A 27,575-nucleotide genomic window follows, 5' to 3' on the forward strand; every position below is an offset into this window, starting at 1 on the left:
TTGCGGCAACTGATTTATTAAGGATTTTGACCAACAAATTTGCTTTCGGTTGACCTTTTGTGTGTGAAGAAATCAACTTATGAGCAATGTGAATGGATGTAAGGGTGTACATAATGTTTCAAATTTATTTATGAACAAATTCACTGTGTACATTACAATATCAATTTTGAAACACATTGAAATATTTTCCTCAGAATAATTCGAAAAGGCTACCAATGTTTTTATAAATATGACGTAAGATAAAGTTGGACATGGATATCAGAAACGTGCTTCGTTCGAAGATGGTTATGATACCATTTGACTTCAAATTCTAAACAGAATCACAAAGCACCAATATAACACATAACGTCTTTAATTTGTCAAGGATTTTATTATAGAATGTTAAACATTTAGAAATCATTAGTACTATCGCCTATAGAAGAATAAATCTTACCATTTTCTTACCAAAAATGATATATTTCAATGATGCATATCAGTATGTTAGTATTATACTTTGATTATAATTGCTCATAGAACTTTAAATATTAACACAAGTCCAGTGATATCTTTCATAAAGCTGAACTCGTTGCTCACTCTCTGTGAAACCTTTTCCCACTGTCCTCCCTTTATCAACTTGTCCATGTTTTGAAGAACAGAATCTACGTAACCGTTCCCATCTGCACATGGTCCCCGCATAACAATAACGATATGACCATCTAAAACGATAAAAAAAATAAAATAATAGAGAGCAGACAATGAAAAATCTATATTTTGAATTGATTGTGCACATAGGCTCCCCAGTACTAAAAAAATATATTATTGAAATACATAACATACAGGACAATAACAATACAATGTTATTATACATGCTATACATGTTATAACACTGTAACACTGAAAGTTTGCAGCTACTATTTAATATATGAAAGTGGTAAGGTTGCCGGGCAATATATTTGTAAACTTAACAAAACATTACAAACAGTTTAAATATGATGAAACAAGCAAACCTACCACCAAAAAACAAATCAATTTTGTATCTTAATGAGTTATGAAATATTTCATGAAAAAGTGGGACCTGGGATTTAGATTGTGGACTTTTCAGTTTGGAGTGACCTTCCAGTACATAATTCTAATTTGAACCCCTGATACTTATTAAGTCATGAGTGTTTAATGTCAAAGTAAATTTAAAAATACAGTCATTTTGTTTAAATAACCAGAAAAAGACGTTTGAACAAATGATTTGAAAGGTATGATGGAAAATTATCATGTCATGAATGACTCTATATATTTGAGACGCTAAAATCTTCTGTTTAACCATCCGTTTGGTATGTTCTGTCTTTTCTTTATCAAGGTTTCGATAATGGTCAATGGGTCATTCATTTCTTTATTCTTTAATATTATTTTAGACTACTTTTCTCTATTCTTTATTATTTTTTTATGAATGAACACCCTTAAATTCTTTTTTTTTCTTTTTTTCTCTATTCTTCATTTTATTACCCTTTATTATGCACTTTTTGTCCCATATTCTCTATTCTTTAAACCCATCAAGACACTTTTATTATAGTAATACGCATGTAACTACTGTGCAGATAAGACTGACCTTTCTACATGATAACATAGGTTACCTCTTTTTATGCCCCACCTACGATAGTAGTGGGACATTATCCTTTCTGGTCGGTGGGTTCGTTCGTCGGTTCTTCCATCCATTCGTCCGTCCGTTTGTTCGGCCGTTCGTTTGTCCGTCCGTCCCACTTCAGGTTAAAGTTTTTGGTCAAGGTAATTGTTTTTGATGAAGTTGAAGTCCAATTAACTTGAAACTTAGTACACATGTTTACTATGATATGATCTTTCTAATTTTAATGCCAAATTAGAGTTTTACCCAAATTTCATGGTCCACTTAACATAGAAAACAAGAATGTGTCCTCAGTACACAAATGCCCCACTCGCACTATCATTTTCTATGTTCAATGGATCGTGAAATTCGGGTAAAATCTCTAATTTGGCATTAAAATTAGAAAGATCATATCATAGGGAACATGTGTACCAAGTTTGAAGTCAATTGGACTTCAACTTCATCAAAAACTACCTTGACCAAAAACTTTAACCTGAAGCGGGACAGACGGACGAACGGACGAACGGACGAACGAACGAACGAACGAACGAACGGACGCACAGACCAGAAAACATAATGCCCCTCTACTATCGTAGGTGGGGCATAAAAAAAGTGCGAGTGGTGCATCCGTGTGCTATGGACACATTTTTGTTTCTGATTAGGTTCATATGGTTCTTTTTTGGTTTTCGTGAAGTGTAAATATACCTTTTTAGTATGTCAATGGTATTACAAGGCGATGAGAATATCACTAAAAGTACCCTTTTTATATAAATTTTCTAAGAATATAAATTTAACATTATAAATTATAAATTTATCTCAAATTACTGTTGTTATTTAGAATTGAAGTCTTTTGTCTAGTTGTTGTCTTTTTGACATTCTCGGGTTAATAGCAAGTCTGGTCAATAGTTTAGCAATAAAGGGGTTTAGGTATAGAAAAATCAATATTTTCGTGTTGCTCAATATTTAGTTTTCTGTGTTGTGTTTTGTGTACTGTTTTGTCGTCTGTATGTCTTATTCTGTTATGGCCGTGGCGTTGTCAGTCTATGACTTATTAGATTACATGTCCCTTTGGTTATTTCACTTCTCTTTTACATAAACGAGATAATTATGAAATAAAGATAAAAGGATTAGAAAGAGAAATGAATTAAAACAAATTGATATTCAAACCCATCAAATAAAAAAATACTGACAATATCATCGAATTAAAGATAAACAACAGTACATAAAACACAACACAGCAACATTTAGACTGAGCAAAATGTACCTCACCGATAATCACCAGAAGGGTATGGCATGCAGATCTGCTCCAAATATGGCACTCGTCGTGTTGTGCATTAAAGTCCAAACCCGCTGCTAAGCCAAATTCGGATTGATGCATTTTACAGTGAATATCTATACACGCGTGGATAAATTAATCAATTTTGACATTCAAAAGTTTATCATACCTTTCTTTGTTAATCGAATAAGATGGGACAAACTCTCCGGTTCAAGGTGACCTGCAAGAAATGCTCCAGCAGCAACAATACAGTCATAATATCCTGTAAATGCATTAAATATATTCTGATAATTATTCATTATTTTTAGACATTTGTAGAAACTGTCATAAACCTACGATTAGGATTACAATTACTTTCACAGGTAGCATTTTAATCTTGGGTCGTTTCAAAGTGTAAACCGTAGGTTCAAAACAAAGACTAACTCCGATTTTGAAGTTTCTAAAGTTAAACAAAAGGGATTTGAAAGAAAAATTGATAATAAAATAGAGTTTGACAGCTTGAGATGGGATCAGGACAACTCGGCCCAAATTCAAATCGCACATCGACAATTTAGACCAATTTAAAGCCTCTGTTATAGACAGCTCGGACCAGTTTAGAATACAACTCGCTTGTCAGAGACCAGTGACTTTTTCGTAGTTTTTACGGTTAATATTATTTTTGTATGTTTTTGGCTAGATTATTTTGTTCTGAGCCCCCCAACTAACCATTTTAGCTTTTACGTTTTAACCGTCATGCGCCAAATGGTAATTTTCTACCATCGTTAAAGTCAAATTGATTCTATTTTATACTGTGGTTTGTAAAATTTTCTTTATTTGTCAGAGGTCTCAATTATTTTAATGTTACCGTTATAATAGGAAAAAACATACAGTGATTCGTCAAAATCAGTTGATCTTCTAATCGTCATGGCGAAATGAACTCAATGTTTCATTGTGGAGTTGGGTTTTTTAAAAATTTTATTCAATTTTAACACAGTAGAGTCCGACTTTTCGATGTTAAATGCCCTTTTGCATTCTTATCCTCGTTAAAAAAAGTAACTTAAGTGGCATTCAACATATACAAGCAATAATTTACATTTTAATTAAATCAAGCATTTGCATGTATAACCCCAAGATGTGTGTTTAAATTTTCTTAAAACATTCAGGTTGTCTTATTAAAGGTACACTAGTGTCTGTGAACCTAATTTTAGATTTAATGCAAGTCACACAATTTTGTTAAACGATGACCTTTTCTTAATATTTCTTTAGAAATAAAGTTGTTATATGTTATAAAAAACACGATATTACATCATTTTAGATTAAAATGCAAGTTGCTTGTTTAGATATTTGACTGCTCACGAATGTTAATGGGATCTAAATCAAATACATGACACATCATATGCATAATAAACGAATTATTTTTATATTTTATTAGAAATGAATTATAAACTGATATTTAAAAAAATGCCAACGCGAAGTATACTACATGTATCGTTAACCTCATAGAAAAATACCATTTACGTTATTTGTCAAGATTTCAACGTTATTGTTACAAGATCACACAATATTTATGTTGGTTAAGGAGCAGTTGTGGATACAACAGTATAATCGTATAAAAATGTATGAATCCGACTATGTACCGCCCGCTTTTGTTTTCTTTCCCTCGTTATGGACGAAGAACACAGATTAACCATGGTAATATTTTAACACTTATATAACTATTTCAGATATTAGTCTGCAGTTCTTATGCATTGTACATAGTTCATTTGTCAATTTTTTCTTAGCCTCGTAGTCATAGCTTGACCTCCGACAAACCAATCATTCATAATCAGGGAAATATCTTAGACACATTTTGATAACCGAGGTAAACAGTCTGTTCAGACAGGGAACCGGTAGGGATCATTGCTTTCCTCGGGGAAATATAAGTCTTCTATTATATTTTGGTAACAATCGTACCCGTTTGTATCATATGATATCTGAAATAGTTATATAAGTGTTAACGCGAGGCTTGGCCAGCCACAAAACCAGGTTAAACCCACCATTTCTATTAAGATGTCCTGTACCAAGTCAAGAAAAAAAGCAATTGATATCTTTTAGTTCGTTTTTGTTTTGTTTCGTTTGGTTTTTTGTTGCTTTTTAGTGTGTCTGTTGTTTCGTTGTTTTCCTCTTATACCGTATAGTTGGCTAATTTCGTGATATGGCGGATTTAAAACTTTTATCAATACCTTTGCGTAAACACTTTAAAATTGGCGGAATTTATATAAGGGATTTTGTTCTATCCGGAAAAATAAGCGAAAATTTACACTCCGCGAAAATAACCCGCAATACGGTTGTTGATGTATTTCCCTCGGTTTTAGTTTGTAACAAGGATTTTTGTTTCTCTCAATCGATTTGTGACTTTCGAAGAGCGGTATACTACTGTTGCTTTTATTATTTAACAACCAAAGATGAACACATACATTTTAACCAACTCCAAGAAACATATATAACCGTCTTAATTATGATTATTTTTTTTTATATTTTGAGAGAAACCCTTGTTTTTCGTCAACTGTAATCGTAAGTCTAAGTGTACTCCAAGGTAAAGATCTAGTGTCCGCACATGTCTATTTAGACTAAGGCACCAACCACTATCTTTTGTTAGGTGTATGCTATATCTTTCTTGGACAAACAAGTTGTTCTGCTTTAATAGAAAAAATAGTAATATAATGTACAGTTATTTTTTCCATGTTGTGTATGAAAACTGGCAGGTAAAATTTTAAAATGTCATTGAGTTGTTACCTTCGATTTAGATTTAAACGAAGCGTATTGTCGTAATGGGCCTTCGTCACTATCTAAAAGACACGTCTCTGTATGTGAATAGATGTTCGTGTTGTTCACCCTGTAGGTTTCTATGTAGCACTGTTTTTTGTTTTTTTTCGTCGTTATGGGTTTTTTCATGGTCTTGTTTGTGTGTTTCCAATTGATGAATTAAAGGTAAAATCATAAAAAAAAATGAATTTCGAGGAAAATTCAAAATGGAAAGTCCATAATCAAATGACAAAATCAAAAACTCAATCACATCAATCAAATGAACAATAACTGTCATATTCCTGACATGACACAGTAAAAAGTAGAAAATGGATGATTGAACTTGTTTTTTTTTTTGCTCTTCAACTTTGTACTGGTTTGGCTTTAAGAATATGTTGATATAAGCGTCACTGATTAGTCTTATGTAGACGAAACGCGCGTCTGGCGTACTAAATTATAATCCTGGTACCTTTGATAACTATTTACACCACTGGGTCGATGCCACTGCTGGTGGACGTTTCGTCCCCAAAGGTTATCACCAGCCCAGTAGTCAACATTTCGGTGTTGACATGAATATCAATATTGCGGTCATTTTTATAAATTTCCTGACTTTGAATTTTTCGAAAAACTAAGGATTTTCTTACCCCAGGCATAGATTACCTTAGCCGTATTTAACACAACTTTTTGGAATTTTGGATCCTCATTGCTCTTCAACTTTGTACTTGTTTGGCTTTATGAATATTTTGATATGAGCGTCACTGATGAGTCTTATGTAGACGAAACGCGAGTCTGACGTAATAAATTATAATCCTGGTACCTTTGATAACTATTTTATAGCTAGCTAAACCTCTCACTTGTATGACAACAGTTGCATTAATTCCATTATATTGAAAACGATGTGTGAACAAAACAAACAGACATAATAGATAAAAGAATTGTCTCTGCATGTGAATATAGGGGCTGGTTCGTGTTGCTCAGTTTTTTCATTTTCTATTTTGTGTTTTGATTACTGCTTTTTGTCTTTTTGTCTTTTCGTCATTCTGGGTTTTGTCATGGTCTTGTCTGTTTGTCATGGTCTTGACTGTTTGTTTTAAACTTATGTTTTCAATTATCAGTTGCTATTTTTTATCTCTCCTTTGCTAAAAACCTTGGTCGTTTTTTAGCAGTGTAATGAATATTATTTTGATTATGTTAATATTTGAAAGCTTATATTCAACTTTAAAAATGTATTGTTGTCCTAAAATAAAATTATTAAATTAAATTTGTTTGAAATGTAATAGCGTTACCGTTTTTGTGAATGAGTGAATCCGCAGTAAAAAACTCTTGAAAACAGTTTCGATATATTTTCTTTTTTCTGGCTTCATTCAACATTCCTTCTGAAGCATCCAGAGCGTCCATTTCAACAAAGCCATTTCGTTTTAACTGTAAAAAAAAAGCCCAAATTGCAAAATGTGCGCGATTTAAAGTATCAAGATTATGATTAACTATGACCTTAAATGTTTGGTAATTTTGTACTGAAGGTACATTGTAGTTTTTTTTTAATAATAAAAAAAAATAATCAAATACAACAGGATTTTGATTCTGTACGCCAGACGACTGTTTCGTCTACATAAGACTCGTTTTTTTTTTTTAATAAATTCAAGTCTGGTGCTTTAAACAGAAATCACTTTACTGCCAACAATTTACTCGGCACTGTCAGATTTTTAATATTTTCTTTACATTTACAGTGCATTAAATAAAGAATAAAAATCTCGAATCCTTTCTGAATATGTTTTCTTGCTTTTCTGTTTTTGTTTTTTGCTATGCAGTTTTCGCCAATTCGTTTTCAGTTTTAACATTTTTTTCTGTTTTTTTGTTTTGTTTTTTTGACGTTCTGCTTCTCTGTTTTAATCTGTTTTGCTTTTCTGTTTTTGGCCTTTTTGGATTTTGTGTTTATTTAGGCTTTTGTTAACTGTTAAGGTATTTTAATACATTTTTTTGTATCTTTTTATACACACTTTTGCATTTCTGTTGAGGCCTTTATCGCTTTTCTGTTTCGACCCCTGTCGCTTTTCCGTTTAGGTCCATTTTGTGTTTCCATTTAGGCCTCTTTGCATTTATTTCTGTTCTATAATTTATGTGTTTGGAGTCTGAAAGCGTTTTATTTTGACCATGCACAATGAATGTAAATGTTAACAATCTTAGATAAGCCAACGGTAAACATTTCCTGAGGAATACAAAAAAATGTTGACTGATTGCCTGTTCTTTTGACAAGTAGGCTGTCTCAGATACCTGTATGTCACGAGGGAGATAACCAGCCTAGATAACCTACGTACATGATGTCCAACTAGACCGGTACCAGCGCATACATCCAACACTTTGACTTTCGATCTATCAGATGAGTCGTATAGAGACATTACGGTATCAGCAGCTATTTTTGCTCCACGTACATTTGCCTACAATATTTAGAATGAAAAACTATCATCAACAATTTAAGGTATGTCTAGGTTTTAAACTGGAAAATTGAATATTTTGTTAAAGTTTACTAAATTTTGATTCATTTGGATTCATACATAACTGTTGTTTTTTTTTCTAGCGATTTGTTGTGAAATTTTCGTTTAAGTAGTCATCATTAAAAAGGTCAAAAATCCAAAGTCACAGAAAAATCATTTTAAATTGAACTTAAAAGAAACTTTCGGTGAACCAAATTTCATAACAACTTATGTTTTAATTTGTATTATTTTTTTTTAAAGATTTCTGGTCTATTCGATAGTCATCAATAAGGCAGCTAACATTTTGTTGTTTTCTTTCAGGATTTTATGCTTATTATGTGTTGTTAGTGTGCGTCTTTGGTTTCCATGTGACGATGCCCATTAATTTTTTCCAATAAATTACGTTATCCCTTAATATCTACAAATATATACCTCGTCAAACCCATGTTTCGGCCATTCGTCATAGTAACCAATAACTTCCTGTGGAGATAGTTTTTCTTCAAATAAAAAGTGTGGACACAGATCAGTGTGAATTTGTCAGATAATAATACAAATTAAGTTACATTAAAAACTGAAGCTTGTCTTAAACATTTAATAGAACTGATACATTTCCTAGTGCCAAGTTGTCGTAGAAAAAAAAATATAATTTATCATGTTATTGTTTCAATCTTTTTATATATTATATTTGTTTTAAATTTTTTTTGTGCATTAATGAAGCCGATCGTCTTATCGTTTAAGTTATTCTACATATGTCATTTGGAGACTCTTTTATTTTCTATCTTACTTTATATTACTCTTCCAAAAATACAACCCTACTTAGGACATAATAATGAACGTTAAATGGTTAACTTGGTTTAAAGGTAAACCGACTCTCCGATATCTATGGGGAAACCTACAACTCTCTTAAACCCCGTTATATTGTGTGATTTCACTTCATTTAAAGCGTCGATCTGATAGGTCAAGTCATTTCCATTTGGCTTTTACCAATATTTAACTGTTATATCACTTTGTCCAGGACAAGGATTGAGAGCTCACAACTACATTTTTGTATGTTTAACACTGCCAAATTCCATATGTACATGTTTAAGTCAGGAACCTGTAATCCAATTGGTCATCGTTGATTACTGTCAGTAATATATCTTCTCCGTTTATTTTTAAGATATAAACGAAGTCGTTTTATTTTTCGTTTGAACATTACGCAATTTCACATGCCGGGCGCTTTTATGCAGTATTGGGTAAACTTATTGTTGAATGCTATACGGTCGCCTGTAATCGTTTCGTCAACTACACCCTCCCCTAACCATATAAATCATTGAACTTTATTACCCTTTGTACATTAAAGGGCAATCTTCAAATCCATGTGGTTGTTTATATATCCTCGTTATTTGAATTTTGGTTGATAGTTCAAAACTGGTCTCATTTGCAATAATGCCAAATCTCTTTTTTGTTACTAATATATTTTTTTCTAAGCAGCCTTTGACTAATGATTCGTCAGTGAGGTTTATAGCTCATTTGAACATATTTATATTTTTTCAAAAGAAATCGTGTGTAAAAGAGGGACGAAAGATACCAGTGTGGACAATCAACTCATAATTCGAAAATAAACTGACAACGCCATGACTAAAAATAAAAAGACAAACAGACAAACAATAGACACAACATAGTAAACTAAAGACTAGGCAACACAAACCCCACCACAAATTGTGGATGATCTCAGGTGCTCCGGAAGTGTAAGAGGAGATTCACATGTGGCACGCGTCGTGTTGCTTATGTTTATACAAATCTGGTAAATAGTCTAATTCGCTGGGTCGTGTAATTCTTGTGTATCAAAAATAAACTTGAGATAAACAAAAATTAAAGAATTTAAAATTAAAAATATCTATAAAAATACCCCACATTTCTCTTCGGTCAACCTTTTTCGTCCAATGAAATACATAGTTTCTGTTGTTAGCTGTAAAAAATTAAGATTGCTAAACAACTAAATAGAGAACTAAAATAATGAATACATCTCATTGCTTAAGAAATGAAGCAACACAATCAAAAGATCTATAATGAATGAACATTGTTTAAAAATTGATGCTTATAATTCAAAGAATAGTCACCACATGAATTTCCAGGACAAGTAAACACAACTTGCCAGAAATAAGTGCCTCAAATCAAGTTAACTTCTGTTTTCACATTTTCAAATTAAATATTTTGGTTTTAAAAACATATATGTGGGGAATATTATTACTAGAAAAACAAATAAATAAACAAATGAAGCACCGCCCTTAGAACTTCATGTATTACTTGTCTGTTTTACTATAATCGCAAACTTTCCCCCTTTAGGCAAGGCAAGTAACTGAACAAATGTTTGATGTGTAAATACATCTTATCGCTTTTCCCGGCTGACCCGAGAATCTGTCCCGCTTGAACCATTGCCGTTATACAGCATTCATTTTTCCATTGTGGCGTCAGATATTTTATATTATCACGTCAAATTTTTTTACGGGAACCTGTGTGATGTCTAGTAATGTCGGGAAATTCAAAAAAGCGATAAGATGTATAGTTATTTCGTATCATTTCTTGACTTACCCATCGGGTCTTATGATGTTTTAATATGTGTGTTAGATATCAGTTTATTTTCCAATTGTTCTTCTGCACATTATACTTATGATGTACCTAAAACAATAAGTGTATCAGCAAATTTCATTAATCAAATACATATATGACAACTTAATCTTCCTTGATATGACAACTTACTCTCCTTTGACAAATGTTTGATATGACAACTTAATTTCCCATGGGGTACCGACTTAATCCTCGGCAAGGGATTAATGTCATATTATGCCCCAGTCCCACTAGACCACGATCGCACCACGCTCATCACGATCTAGATTAAATTCAAATCGTAGTGAGGTCACGGTTTGAGCAACATGAAAATGCAGATTTTCGTTGTTTTTACGATGCAACTACGTCCTCATTACGCTTCTACAACGATCCCGCTACGATTATACCACGTTCTAACCTCGCTTTATCGGCGATCTCATTACGATTGTCATGATCTTTCTACGCTCATCGCGTCCTCACAACGACCATACGACGATTTATGCGATTGCAACACGATCTTACCACGCTTCTACTGCGATTACAGCACGCTCTTACATTGGAGAGTTTCTCGGAAACAAAGCAGTCATGCAAACAAAATATGCGTAAGGGTAAGGGTAGAGGTATAGACAGAGAGAGAGAGAGATCTGACAATAACAACCACTCCAACCTGATTCACAACTTATTGCTGGTCCATCAAGATCAAATGACGATGCTTTAGTTAACGATAGTAGGGAAGAAACAGGTGTGTCAAGCATGATTGTGCCGTTGGAGATAAGGAAAAGAGGTCCAAATTACATACAGACAAACAAAAGCTGGAGACTTTTTATAAAAAAAATTATGACAATGACAATGAGGATGATGATCGTAGTATGAACGTGGTCAGGTCGTAAGAACAGCGTGATGAGGACGGCATGGGGTGTTAAAATTGTATAATAGTCTTGAACAGCGTGGTATAAACGTAATACAAACGTGGTATAGTCGTAGTGGAAACGTGTTTTTTGGTCGCTGTAGGAACGTGGTAGTCGTAGTGAGGTCGTAGTAAAGTCGCTGTGAAATCGTAGCTCGATCAGTATCCCCGACTAGCTTCGCACTTTCACTAGGCTGTTGCTACGATGGTACAGCGACCATTGCGATCTTACCACGACCTTACTGCGCTCTCACTACGCTTCTTCTATGACTTTTTTTTTGCCATGACCGCACCAAGATTGTTTTGAACATGTTCAAAGTTAGCCACGCTTATCACGAACATGAAATAACCAAACGACCGTACTACGACCTTGCTGCGATCAGCACGATCAAAATTTTCATCGTAGTGCGATTGTGGCCTAGTGGGACTGCGATATTAGACATTTGCGGAAAAGTTCATACACCTACGGTTAGGATCCAATTACACCTACAGGGGATAATCTTGGGTCGTTTCAAAGTGTAAAAATTAACCCTCGGTTCAAAACAAAGAATAAGTATTGTGACCGTTTCAATAGTTGAATAAAGAGATTTCAAGGAAATATCGATAAAAAGCAATTCCGATTAAGACAACTCGGATCACTTTTAAAGACAACTCTGACCAGTTTGAATCAATGGTTAGTAGCTTTTCGTGGTTTTTACGTTTAATATGATTGTTTGCTTTAATTTGTTTTAGATTTTTTTTTCAAAGCTTTCCCTAACTGACCATCTTAGCTTGCTGTCACAACTTGTCATTTTGGTGCATATAAACAAGTTATGTTACCCTTTAATGTTTTATAACTGTCTAACGAGCTCAACTAGAAAAATGAAACAACACATATCTTTGAATGCAATGAAACTGTAAAGCAGAGATATATTCGTATTTACATATATTACGATTGCCAAGCTGGCTTCAGAAATAAATCAAGGACAGAAGATCACATGTTTATCCTCACATGCTTAATTGATAAATATACTAATTGTAAGGGAAGTAAATTTTATGCTTGTTTTATTGACTTTAAAAGAGCTTTTGATACTGTGACACACCCATGCAGGTATCCTTATCAAAATGCTCAAGTCAGATATTGGAGGAAAATTTTACCAGTTAATTAAACACATGTATACACTTAATAATCTAAGAGTAAAAGTTGATAACAAACTAGGTCCATGTTTTAATTCTTATATTGGGGTTAGACTAGGGGATATTTGAAGCCCTGCCCTTTTTAATCTATTCATAAATGATCTACCTAACTGTTTACTAAATTGTCCTGATAGTGTAAAACTCAGCACTAGTCGCATAGACTGTCTTATGTCTGCAGATGATGTCATTGTATTTTCTGATTCTACTGATGGACTTCAAAAGCGCTTGAAGGCATTGGAATCATAACTAAAGTTTTAATTTTTAATAAAAGTGGACGCCACATAAAAGAACCATTCTATTTTAAAAATTAATTAATTGAAACTGTTTTCAAATATAAATACCTTGGAGTTATATTCTAGTCAAGTGGCCTATTTAATTATGCATAAGAAGACTTATTTAATAAATCTTTAAAAGCTTCATATAAACTTAATAGATGTTTATCTGGCTCAGATGCTAGTATTAAAACAATTTTACATCTGTTTGACCATACCATTAATCCTACATGTATTATTTTGTATGGCTCAGAGATATGGGGAATGTTTAAAACCAACTCTGCTTCTTGTTAAAAAGATGCTACAAATGTACTTGAAAAAATATACCAGAATAATGTTGGTGATAAAATAAACTTAAAGTCCTGTAAGCAATATTTTAGGCTTAAATGATAAAAGTACAAATGTTGCTGTACAATCAGAATTAGGTAGATTTCCTATATATTTTAATATTGGTATATCTATGTTAAGTTATCTGCATAGATTACCTCATTGTAACTCAAATTTATTGAAAGAAGCGTTTTTATGTAACAAAAGTATGCATGAAAATAACACTATGACATGGTATTCCTCTGTAAAATTTATTTTACAAAAGCTTGAATTGAAAGAAACATATTGTATTGATTATTCAATTAATAAACAACTTATTATGAAAAAGTTAAAGACATTATTTTTGAAAGCATGGTTCAATGATAAAGATAATGTTAATGGAAAGCTAGATATATATTTTTCTCATAAAAATAATTTCCAAATGGAAAAATATCTTGATATTCAAAGTTTTCAATCAAGACAAATTGTATGTAAATTTCGCATATGTGCCCACCAATTAAGAGTTGAAAAAGAGCGACATAAGAACAAACCTATAGAAAGGTCACAGAGGACTTGTAATTTTTGTTTTCATAAAGATATTGAAGATGAGTTTCATTTTTTAATAAACTGTCCATTGTATAATAAATGTCGGGAATCATTGTTTGCACAAGTTCATGAGCACTGTCAAAATTTTAATAACTTAGACTGCAAATCAAAATTTTTATGGTTAATGACCACTGAAGATAAACATATACTTAAAAAGTTAAGTATTTTTCTTATCCAGAGTTTTGAATTTAGATCCACAAATTCTGTGAATGGCTAAATCTCTTTTAGTTTATCCATATATATATTTTAAATTCAAAAATTAATTTAAATACACATTTCTCTATCTATGTGTATGCATATTTCATCTATTAACATGTAAATGCTTATATATGCATTAATAAACTGCAGTCAAATCTCTAAGGTGCTTATCATATTCTTGCAATTGTGAAAGAAATATAATTGTATACATAAATATCCAGTAATTGGTTGCTGTGTGTACATGGGAGAAAAATACTCTTATATCTAATCAGTTGGGGCTGCATTTCATTTTTATGCAGCTCAAAACACCATATCTGTTTAAAGGGGAATAATCCTTACAGAAATTGATTGTCTCCCATGTTACTTCTCTTCCATGTGCATGCAATAACTCATGTAACTGTTCAGTGTTCTCTCATGTATTTCATTTTATTATTTCATTGTTATAACACAAATCATTGTAATCATTGTATGGAATTAAAACCCGCAAGGGTCCATGATTGGATTAATAAAGTATTCTTATTCTTATTCTTATACGAGCCCGTGTTGTAATAAGCTATCCCATATAAAGTCTTTCAAGATGATGAAATGCATTTAACTGCCAGACGCCAAATTGTTAACTTTTATTTTAATTGAATTAAAAACAATTTGACGACTTTAAGGCAAAACACGATACTTTGTCCAATCCTAGGGTTAACGACATGTTCGTCCCCATCCCCGAACCCGCCATCTGCCTTAAAATTACGACAAAATTGAACTTTGTACAAACATCGTAGTTTCAAAATAGGAAAAAAGAAAGCTTTCTTATTCCTTTTTTTTTCATCTCAGCTTAAAATGTTTTACTATTATATTTTGCGTATTACAGATTCATATAACCAGACATTACTGCATTATTCTGTTTTAATCAGGAAAATAGTGTTGGAGAATATATATGACATTGACAAGAATGGTATTTTCAGTCTTCCACAAATAAAATTGTGGTTATCTCAGTTTGAAAATTCCTTCCGGGTGACACGAATAAAAGAAATCTTACTTTGATTAGTTTTAGACTCAATGGAATTTATAACGACTTTTTGAATAGCTATTCCCCATATTTTTGGATCGAATTTAAAGGGGTCATATTTAATTTTGTTTTAAAACAGGGAGATTAGCTGGAGATCAATCAGACTTCATTTAGATGGACGTGTCTTAAAAATTAATACAGTAGATACAAAGAAATTTGGGGGAGGGGGAGTAAAAGATTGGAAAGAGAAACGTTTTTTCTGTTTATTCAACATTTAAAATTTAGGTAGTATAACATCTTCCTCGGCTTTTCTTTCTCTATTAAAGCATATCATTGATGGAAAGAAATTCAAAAGCAATTAATCCAAACTCAAAAACCCTTTCAGTTATATTTTTTTTTCATACAACGATTTGAAAGTACTCTATTTGTCAAATTCTTAATCGTCACTTATTAAATAAAAAATGGGAATAGATTTAACAGAAACATTAAAAAAAGTCTACTATTAAATTGCAACTTTACAATAAGTCTAAACCCAAACAAAAGTTATCAATTTAAAACTTACCAATGAAGTCGTATTTCCCCCTTTCTTTATCCTACAATAAACTTTCCCAGGTTCCGTGGATTGCGGAATATCGTCCACATCTAAAACGTTCACGTAAATTAATGACGTCATGTGTTAAAACAGTTATTGGCCAATCAAATCGGTATATAGAATTTAATCTGCACGAGCTCAGGGTGACCCTTTAACCCGAACTCCTACGTCGTTCTGGTTAATAAGGATCACCTGAGCTGTGCAGATTAAATCCTATATACCGACTTGCTTGGTCAATAACTAATTACTTAATTCAATTGTAGTTATCAAATTATCTTCATTTGTCTGAGGTCTCAATTATTCAAATGTTACCGTCATAATTGGAAAACATAGACAATGATTTGACAAAATCAGTCATTTTTTTTAATCGTCATGGAGAAATGAACTCAATGTTTCTTTATGGAGTTTTATTGGACCTTCGTTATGTTTTTTTTTACCATGGTGGAGACTTTTTTCTTCGACTTATGGTTTCTAAATGCCCCTTTGCATCGTTTCTTCGTTTAAGGTGGTACCTAACACTACAGGGAGATATAACTCTGTAAAGTCAGCTTAACGTTTTAATTACGTTGTGTTGTAAAAGGAATATTAAGCTTCTCAATGATCAAAATTGGTGTTTGTCAAAATGCTATATAACCAGTGTAATTTTTCTGATTAAACGGTTGGTTCAAATTTTTTGAAATTTTTATATTTTTGTCAAAGGGTCAAAGTAAATATTTTGTCAAAATTTTAAGAAAATTGAACGAGCCAAATTAATTTTAGTTCAGGTGTTAGGTACCACCTTAAATATATATATACTAGTAAGAACACACCTGCGAAATCGCGGGCATATACAGCTTGTGAACTGTTGTAGGATCATTTTTTTGTAAAAGATATTATGTATGGAGAATTTCATAAAAAGTATCAAAAGCCCTCTCCCTTTTTCCAAAGTCCGATATTTGTTTCCTTTCTATTAAATACAATTATTTTTGTGTTTCTGGCCTCAGACAACAATTATTCTCCTCCTTTGCCATACAATGCATCTTTTGGTAAAAGTCAAATTAAATAAAAAATTTGCACCGCTTCAAACATGAAATAAATGTAACTGCTTATATAAAGACCATGATTATTAGTCTAATAACATATGCTTCTAGGACAATCAATCAGCGCTTTTTCTTTTGAGAACCTTATAAAACTGCCAATGGTAGGATATGAATCTTTTATAAATGATTAAGACCGACTTAGGCTAAGTTGAGGGGTGGTCGTAGGGATCCTAATCCCGAAATCCCGGGCATAAAAACACGAAATCCCGAGATGCAGAATTTAAAGAAATTCATATCCCGAAATCCTGAAAATTGAAAAATATATTCCCGGATCCCGTAAGGATCAATTGAAATCTCCAAATCCCGAACTTAAAACACCCGATCCCGCCGTCCCGAAAAAGGTCCTGCCTCCCTCTAATCTCTACCCTACATTCAACAATAAGTGTTTATGCCCCATTTATGAGCATTATGTTTTCTAGTCTGTGCATCCGTGCGTTCGTCCGTTCGTCTGTCCCGCTTCAGGTTAAAGTTTTTGGTCGAGGTAGTTTTTGATGAAGTTGAAGTCCAATCAACTCGAAATTTAGTAAATATAGTGCCGATGTGGCATCCGAGTACAATGGACACATTCTTGTTTCAACATGGTTTGCTTATTTTAATATATATATGCAACTGGTATGACCCCTTAAATAGTAACATTTCAAAGAAAACAGTAGACAGAATACAGAGAGTCTCTATATATTAAAGTAGTATAATCGTAGTTTACATGTAGATAAACGCGAAAAATAATTGTCATCTCTAAGGAGGTACATGTATAATAGTTGTGGTTCTTGCGATCTAAACACCATGATATGAAGAACACTCTGATTGGCTTATTTATTTTTCATTTTTGTTATCTATCTTACGATTGGTTGTACTTGTGCATATATATGCAACTGTTATGACCCCTTAAATAGTAAACATTTCAAAGAAAACAGTAGACAGAATACAGAGAGTCTCTATATAATCGTAGTTTACATGTAGATAAACGCGAAAAATAATTGTCCTCTTTCAGTAGGTATAATAGTTGTGGTCCTTGCCATCTAAACACCATGATATGGAGAACGCTCTGATTGGCTTATTTATTTTTCATTTTTTGTTATCTATCATACGATTGGTTGTACTTGTGCATGTTTCAAACCGGAAGTCTTATCTATGACTAAAATTCAGTCTAATGACGGAATCAATATCCGGACTCCTTTTTTGTCGTTTTTCTCCAAAAATAACTCAATCTGAATGATCATAAGAATGGATTACAAATGCGACTATGCATGTTACCTATAGAACACAGAGGCATGATGATTAATTTATCGTGGAAGGAAGACAAGCGACACACAAAATGAGGTCTTCTCGTTTAATAGTATAGATAGATAAGTAACCCAAAACATATACATACATTACATTTTGAATTAAATCAAGCATTTCAAAGTATAGACCATTACACATTTCGTTTAAATATTCTGAAAGCACTCAAGTTGTCTTTTTAAGTACTCAGATGGATGTGAACCTAATTTTAGATTTATTTCAAGTCATACACTTTAAAAAAAAAACACTTTTTTATATTTCTTTAGAAATAACGCACAATATGTTATCAATAAAAATTATACTACATCAATCTAGACCTGAATGCCCTTTGCTTGTAAAGATATTTGAATAGACACGAATATCAATTGGATCGAAATCTTTATCAAACACGTAACAGATCATTGTAACGAAATATTTGTATATTTCATTAGGACCAATCATAAGCTGATATCTAAAAAATAGCGTAATGTATCGTTAACTTCCCAAAAAGTACAAAATTACCGTTACCGTTTACCTTTTTTTGCAAGGTTTAAAAGTTTGTGTTAAAAACATTCTCACTATTTAAGTCGGTTAAGGAGAAGTTGCAGATGCAAAAGTGTAATGGTATAAAAGATGTACGATTCCCAGTTACTAAATACCGCCCGCTGTTGTAAATGTATTGGAACTATTAATAAAAAAAAAATGAATAAATGATAAGTGTATTTCGTGCATTTATTTATTTTTTTTCCGTTTATATGGTTGAAGATCACGGATTAAACATGACATTACCTGCCCTTACGTAGACACCACCAGATTTTATGGTATACAATTCATCGTGATCTAATTCTAACCCTGGTAGTCATAGATTGACCACCGACAAACAAATATTTAACAATATATTATTGGCAATGATGTACAGTTTTATCACAGGTGTGTTGACTTGTTTTGCTAGGCGAAAAATATATCCGAACTGATATGCAGTATTGACACATTACATGAGACAAACCCAATAATTATGCTGAGGGTATGCAAACAATAAATAGACACACTATAGAGTAAAGGTTGAACACGCAATCGGAGAATTTTAAAAAAAGCACACAAAGTTATGGGGACTTTGTGGCGATTCACAGCTGTGGTGACCATAACTTTCTGCAGTTGTGTGTCATCCGAAAAGACTTATTTACATAATAAAATGATATCATTTATTTTTCTATGCATTTCATTTCGAGTTAATTTGTTTATTATTTTGAGAGGACCCCTTGTTTTTTCGTCAATTTTTATCGTAAGTCTAAGTGTAATCGTAGGTATAGACCTGGTTTCCGCAAATGTCTATTATCGTTTTATAAATGGCAGCAGCTTTATAATGAAATAGATGATTAAACACTAAAAGCGACCTCATAACAACAAAGATAAATATAAAAACTGATTATGAGATAGTCTGGGCAACACTTACTGTTCAAGGCAGCTACCCAATTTACATATATTCCTACTACAGAAGACCTTCAAGTAAAACCGATATAATAGAGGAACTGGAGAAGTCAATCGAACAAATAACATCAACGGTAAAGAGGAACATGCCACATATTATACTTGGAGGTGACTTTAACCTTCCAGATATCAACTGGGACAATACCACAGTGAACACCAACCCACAGTATGGACAGGAGATCAACTCCAAACTTGTTGAGATATAGTAACAGAAAATGACTTCATTCAGATGGTAAAAGAACCCACCAGAGGGAAAACATACTTGACCTGATATTTACCAATAACCCAGGACTGATAGAAAGAACACCACAGCCTGGAATGAGCGACCATGAAATCGTGATCACAGATATCAACATCAAAGCAAAAACACAGAGAAAAAAAAACCAAGAAACGTCTTTATTAATAAAAAAGCCGACATGAATAGTCTGCAAAATGATATTGACCAAGCCTTTACAGATCATTTAAAGGACAAAGATAATCTCACAAACTCCGTCGAAGATAACTGGAACTTTTTCAAAGACACAATTGTCAACAGTGTAAACAAGCATGTCCCACAAAAAAACATCAGTGGGAAACAAGATGTGCCCTGGATGAACCATATCATCACGCGACTAATTAGAAAACGTCAACGCAGATACAACACAGCTAAAAACTACGATACATCAGAAAACTGGGAAAAAACAGAAAAGCTAGAGACATTGTCAAGCAGACCATGACAGAAGCCCATGATAAATACATCAGGGGTATATTGAACGACGAAAGTGCTAATGAAGAACAGAAAAAGCCTACCATGGGAAAGAAATTCTGGCAATACATCAAGTCCAGGAAAAAAGACACTGTCAACATGTCAACCTTGAAGAACAGTTCAGGAACAAACGTAATAGACAGTAAAGGGAAAGCTGCTATACTCAATGAACAGTACGATAGTGTATTTACAGACGAAGATATGAATACAATGCCATCTCTTGGAAACAGCAACATCGACGACATAGAAATACTAAGAGTAACAGAAAATGGCGTAACCAAACTTCTCAAAAAGCTGGACACATCAAAAGCCATAGGGCCAGACATGATACCAACTAGAATCTTAAAAGAGGCAGCCGACCAAATATCACCATTTTTAACATACACATTTAACCAGACTGACAATAGAACACTGAACAGTTGTTATCGTGGGATTTTGTCTGATGCTTGGTCTGTTTCTGTGTGTTTTACATTGTAGTGTTGTGTTGTTGTTTTCCTCTTATATTTAATGCGCTTCCTCAGTTTTAGTTTGTTACCCCGATTTCGTTTTTTGTCCAGATTTATAAGTTTGAACAGCGGTATACTACTGTTGCCTTTATTTGACATCTGGGACAGTACCATCAGACTGGAAGCTAGCAAAAATCACAGCTATTTACAAGAAAGGTGATCGCACACAAGCAGTCAACTACAGGCCCGTCCCTCTTACCTCTATATGTTGTAAAACAATGGAACATATCATCTACCGCCATGTAATGAACCACTTGGAAAAACACAACATTTTAGTGGACTACCAACACGGTTTCAGACAATATCGCTACTGTGAAACTCAGCAGGTGAACACCATCGAACCAGTAGCAAGATCTTTGGACATAAGAGAACAAATAGTTATGCTTGTCTTAGATTTTTCCAAGGCATTTGACACAGTCCCACACCAGCGGCTATGGCAGAAAATGAGCTACTACGGTATCCGTGGAGATGTTCTTGGTTGGATAAGCGCATGGCTTACTTAACGAAATCAACGAGTTTGTGTAGATGGTGAAATGAGTGATATGAAAGCAGTACGTTCCGGTGTACCCCAGGGGACGGTCCTTGAACCCTATGTTTCCTGCTGTACACCAACGACATAGGCGATTCTATATCGCCATGTACCAGTCTATGACTGTTTGCTGACGACTCCCTTTTGTACAGAAGCGTTCACAGCTCGGATACATGCCAGGAGCTACAACATGACCTTACGCAACTGGTAGATTGGGCAAGACGCTGGCAGATGACATTCCATCCCGCAAAATGTTTCATCCTTAGGGTAACCAGAAAACGCAACCCTGTTGTTCACAACTACCATATGATGGTACATTACCTGGAAACTGTTCAGCACTACCTATACCTCGGCTTAGAACTATCAGTGGACATGAATTGGGACCACCATATAACAAAAGCAACATCAAAACCAACAGAACACTTGGATTTTTAAGAAGGAACTTAAATAAGTGCGCACAAGACATAAAAAGAAAGCGCATACAAAACATTAGACCGACCTCACCTTAAGTATGCATCTGCAGTGTGGGACCCATATAAAAAGTGCCATATTAACCAAATCGAGATGGTACAATGAAAAGCTGCCCGATTTGTAACATCAACCTATTCTCGGGAACCAGGAACTGTAACGAACATCCTACAGACACTTGGCTGGCCAACACTAGCAACACGCAGACAAGGAACCAGGCTCATACTCCTTCATAAGATCCTACATGGAGAAGCATCATTATTCCAGATTACATCAGGAGACCAACTGTAACAACCCGACAATACCACAGAGACAGGTTTTCCAGAGTCAGCACTTCAACGGATGCCTATACAGTTTCATCCCAAGAACAATTGTTGACTGGTACCAATGCAACTACCTGAATGTGCCATCCAAGTCCCCACAACATGCGCCCTGGGGTCTGTGTGTGGCAGTTCCTGGCGTAACTATTGAAACCTGTTTTTAACCCTTTACAGTTGTTGCAAACATCACATAATTTTATTTGTTTTTGTTCCTGTAAATACACAAAAGTTTTTGTTATTTTTAACTTGGCGTGTACTGGTTGACACACGCGCACAGTATATCTGCGTTATGGAATTACCGACTGCAGATTAACCACATAGAAGTAGAAGTAGAACACTTTCTTTCGTTTCAATCATTGTTATCAATCTTGCTTGAAAAGTTGAAAACAACACGTTTCATATTTCATGCGTCCAAAGCTCTTTTTTTTATTTCCCTTCATTATGAACGCTCAAAGCCAAACATTTGAAATCCGAGGATGTATAAGTACCGAATATGTCAAAAATATCTAAAAGAAATAGCCCAATTCATCTGAGGTCAACTTTGCCTGAGGGAGTTGAAACCTTAGTTTCTTAATAATTTCAAAATTTATAAACGGACATTTTAGAAAGGTTTGTTAAATCATGTCAGTACCGAAGTACTGACTACTGAGCTGATGATACCCTCGGGGACTGATAGTCCACCAGCAGAGGTATCGACCAGTGATGTGAAAAATTGAAAGACATCCCTTCAAATTCGTAAATCAGGCGTATCGAACAAAGTATTATTTTTTTGGACAGTATGTAGAACGATATTAAACAAAATGTGTTTGACATTGATACAATCTTTCTGGGAAAACGCTTTTTCGTTAAAAGTTCTAATAAATCATCTATATTTAGTTTGAGGGAATTCCCCGGTGGCCTCCATCTTGGAACCTTAGAACTTTAGGTAATTAGGTGACACCAATTTGATATTCCCGGTTCCCGCTTCGGAAAAATATCCGGGTCTATTTTCCGCATCGATTTTTATACATAAATAATTACATTAGATGTATGTTTCATTATAATACTTTATTCTGATTAGCTAACAGCACATCACGTGTTATTCCGTAAGCAATTGTATCACTCAATAAAACTTTTCATTCATGATAACACGTGGTCCCACAATAAAGTGCACAGGTGAATTAAATAAAAACAATATAAAATTCGTTTTTTCTTGATCATAGCTAAAAAAAATGTAATTATAAGTATTGAATGCTTCTTTTTGTAACTTTATAGGGTTGTAAAAGCGTTGACCGTGCGTACATTTTTAGAATGAAGCGCTTCCGCGCTTCATACAAAATGTACTTCGGTCAACGCTTTTACACCCCAATAAATTTACAAAAAGAAGCATTCAATTCTTAAATATTTAAAAAAAAAAAAAAAAAAAAAAAAAAGGAAGGCTAGGACAATTCGTCACAAAATGAAGAAAAAAGCATGCGCTCAAAAAAATAAAAAAATAAAATATCAGTATAAAAACGTTAAAATATTGAATAAGAATGCGGAGTCACATGTTATAGGCGACCATCATATTTATAACATAAAACAACTGAAAAGTATACAAATCAAAGAACAGCACTAACCCCTTAAAACTGAGATTAACTCAGGTGTTCCGAAAGCATTAGTAGTTCCTCCTTCTTGCAAGACACTTAGTACGTATATATACTGTGTTGCTAGTTTTGAGTCATGTCCGGTGAAGAAGGAAACACATATATGACAATTCAATGGAGATCATTAAAGGCAGTTGAATTAATTTTTCAATTATTTGGGTCAAGATCTGGTGTTCTCAGTAAGTAACAGTACCCGAGTAACAGTAAGTCATAAATACGCCTAAATTAGAAATAGGCAATATATGTCTTGGTAAACAGTGACAAAACACTTTAGCAGTTGATAAATTAAAGAAATGGCAAAGTAAAAGGGGTAAATCAAGTTTCATCTTGTTTTGATAAATATTGTAAATAAACTATGATTATTGTCAGAATCTATGATTTTATGTTTACAAAAAACAAATATAATCGCTTGCCTCTACTTTTCAAGCTTTGCTTCAAAAATTTGCAAATTAATTTATTTTTATTAAAATTTTCAAATCGCTCGCTCGCCTCATTTATTGGTGTGGAAAAATCCGTAGAACATTTTGTCATTTTAGACTAAACGACGCCATGTTTGTTATTATCCTCTGTTATATGATTTACCTATGTAAAAGGAAGAGGTCGAAGAGAGGAAAAAGAGCTTCCCATGGCAAAAATTAAAATAGAAATGATGTGGTCACTCCTTACTTCTCATTTCGTTTTCAAGGAAAAACAAAATTAATTACACAATTCCCAATTTAAATACCCTTTGTAGCAGTATACTAGTAATGATTGAAGAATTGAATCTTATTCTTACTTATTCAAATTTTCATCGAAGAAGTATATCATGCAGTTTTATTCAAATGTCATTGTATTGTAGTGTACTAGGTATACGGAAAGTCGGAAAGGAAACGAGCGCTGTGAGGAGATTGGCACACTGAATAACCTCCGTAGTGGATATTTTAAAGTGTGCACAAAGTTTTTGATGTTGTTTTGAATAGGCAGAAAAAATATTACAGTCATTCCTTATTATTTAATTCTAAATTCCATTTTAAGCCGGACTAAATCATGAAAATACGAAGATGACGTCACGGTCAGATGACACAATTATGTCTATGAAATGGTAAACACAACACAGTCAGCCAATCAGAAGACACGTTACATCCAAAATTTGATTATTCTTTAACGTATGAATAAGTTAAATCTACCTTAAATAATAACTATATATGTAAAACATATAAAAAAAAAAGTAAAATCATAAAAATACCGAACTCCAAGGTAAATTTAAAACAAAAAGTCTGTAATCCAAAGGCAAAATAAAAAAAAACCAAACACTTCAAACAAATGAATAACAACTGTCCTAGTATTCCTGACTTATTACAGGTTATTTTAAATACACTTTTACAGTATTTCGGGTTTTTTTTTTTGTTTTTTTTTATAATATTAAACATATTTTATTAACAATCACCTGTTACATCAACCCTCAGTTTCCCAGGGGAGAAACTAAGGGGCCCCAATTTTTACAGTCTCATTTTTCGGGGGAAAAGCAAATGAGAAAAAAAAACTCCCACTATGAATCATTAACATCAACCTTTATAAATATTATCTATCCTTGTACAATCGTACATGTACCTGCAATCATTCTCGATCTATTATATATCTTTACCTCTCACCATATATAATTTTTTCAATAGAATGTGTTTCCTTTATCTTTATTTATTTCTCACAAAGACTACCTGTATTTATTAAGCAGTTTCAATTTTATCGTACATCAAGTCTTTTGTTATGTTAATTTCAATTACATTTAATTTCTGGTCGAGTTATCAAATATATGAAGGCAGACTTAAGTATAATTTGCAATAACCGAACATTATACCATAGCAAACTATGGTATAATTTAGTTATAGCCGGATTTATTTTTTAGTAATAGTGCTATTTATATTTGACCTTGACCACAATCATACAATATTTATGATGGCACAACAATTTAGATTCTTTTAAATATATTGTTGGCCCTAAAAAGAGCCTTTTCAGCAAAAGCTGCTTTTCAAACTCAACATCGTCTTTTGTCGTCTAAGTCTGCGTTGACAAGTTTCAATCGTGGCACGTGAACTAAAGCTATGGTATAATTTACGAAACACCGCAAAACAATCTAAATGATATGAAATATCTATACAAACATGTAACATTGTCGATATTGTTTGCAGATGTCAATCATTTTAGTACAATGCTTCAGCTAACGTTTATACAAACAAAGTAAGCTATTCGACCAAAGTCTTACTCTACAGGCATTAGGAAATAAGCTCTAAAAGATAAAGACTTTGTTTATAAAAAATCATAAAAGTCTGATCATTTCAATTAATTATGATTTTCAAACAAAAAATCATAAAGCTTAACTTGGAATTTTTTAAATTAAAATTAAATTTATCATTTGACAAGCTTACCTCTTTAAGGCTACACACCTATACTATATATAACACTTCTCAGTTGGATCAGAGACATATAATACAATGTATTATACATCGATGATGTATGTTTCTGGTTGGATAAATATGACTATGCTGTAAATGACACCCTTGAATGAAATTATCACCAAGATTAAAATCAATATGACTACATCAAATGAGGTTGACGAAGTGTATTGCATTTTTTATAATCATTGGGTTTTTTAGTGGTTTTAATGGCTTTTTTTTTAATAAGGATAATATATTTCAATATGTTATTACTTACTTTTTCTGTAGCTGTGGATAGAATATATGAAAAGATTAAAGACCAATTCTTCAGAGGACAATTGAAGGTCTTTTCACCTCGATAATAAAGAATATATTTAGACAAACGGTGTTAGAAAATGTCATTCACTCTTGGTTAATGTAATTTGTAATTTCAAACTGATATAAAAAAAAAATGAGAATTCTAGATACTTTTTCATAGGATTTTTCTGAATTAGACTACTTCCGGTAAAATACAGTCATTTCCGGTTGACCTAATAAATTGTGAAATGTTTACAACCGAATGCAGAAGACTTAATTGTTTTATAAAGAACAAGTAATGAATTTTTTCACAGGTCAAACTCTAGAACGTCAAATTGACCTTTGACCTGACCTTAATTTTAATGTCATCGGTCAGTGATCTCAAATCGAAGGCAACCAGGTAATTCACTTTTATGATTGCAGAGTAATACTGATTTCAAATTCATAAGGGGAGAAAACTCCTATGAAGGTTGACCAAAAAACTTTGACTTAAACGAGGTGAAGTTGCGCCCTATTGTAAACTTTTATTTGGCAAACCGTGTAACACTTATCAATTCAAAAGTTTAAAAAGTTTTGAAATTTTAGATTTTTGGAATTTTGGTCAAAGTTTTAAAATACCAATATTCCGAACTTTTAAAAAATGTGTTGAAATTTTAAAATTTTAAAATTCTAAAGATCGTCTTTAGATTTGATAGTTTGGATATTTGATCAAACTTTGACATAACGTGCAGTTATTATTATTTCGCTTTTTGGAATTTTGATTTTCAAAATTTTTGATGAAGATATAAAAAAAGAAAAGGGGGAAACGAGGGCTACCTATATAAAGTGCGAAACGAAATAGAAACGAATGAAACAAAATGCAATGAACAGTTACTGTTACTTAAACATTAATGTATAAAATAAAACCAGAGGCAGACAATTGTAAGAGGTGAAAAATTGGAAAACAAAATAAATATTTTTCAAAAGCGAAGAATTAATTTTTAATGGGTATAGATCCATTTTTTTAAATACTAGTAAAGGATTTCGCATTTTTTTTTTCATAAATGAACTTTATCATACATGTATACTTAACAGACAAAAGAATACAAATATGGGGTCAC

The 27,575-nt window shown here is 33.0% G+C and overlaps 1 protein-coding gene across 2 annotated transcripts; it reads right to left on the reverse strand.

The window, feature by feature from the left end:
- Window positions 1–356: 356 nt before the first annotated feature.
- Window positions 357–26,202, reverse strand: LOC143057138 (methyltransferase-like protein 27). 2 transcript variants are annotated; one of them, XM_076230379.1, is made up of 8 exons: window positions 26,170–26,202; window positions 10,676–10,762; window positions 9,993–10,052; window positions 8,534–8,598; window positions 7,946–8,065; window positions 6,917–7,052; window positions 3,037–3,129; window positions 357–695 (listed from the first exon to the last, which is right to left on the reverse strand). In XM_076230379.1, exons 2-8 carry the CDS (start codon window positions 10,677–10,679, stop codon window positions 508–510), a joined length of 666 nt encoding a protein of 221 aa, XP_076086494.1. In that variant the 5' UTR covers window positions 10,680–10,762; window positions 26,170–26,202; the 3' UTR covers window positions 357–507. The 2 variants fall into 2 exon arrangements, with proteins under 2 accessions (XP_076086494.1, XP_076086495.1); XM_076230380.1 differs by lacking the exon at window positions 26,170–26,202 and adding an exon at window positions 15,718–15,786.
- Window positions 26,203–27,575: the final 1,373 nt, after the last annotated feature.

The sequence above is a fragment of the Mytilus galloprovincialis genome, chromosome 13 (genome assembly GCF_965363235.1).
Source record: "Mytilus galloprovincialis chromosome 13, xbMytGall1.hap1.1, whole genome shotgun sequence".
Classification (NCBI taxonomy): domain Eukaryota; kingdom Metazoa; phylum Mollusca; class Bivalvia; order Mytilida; family Mytilidae; genus Mytilus; species Mytilus galloprovincialis.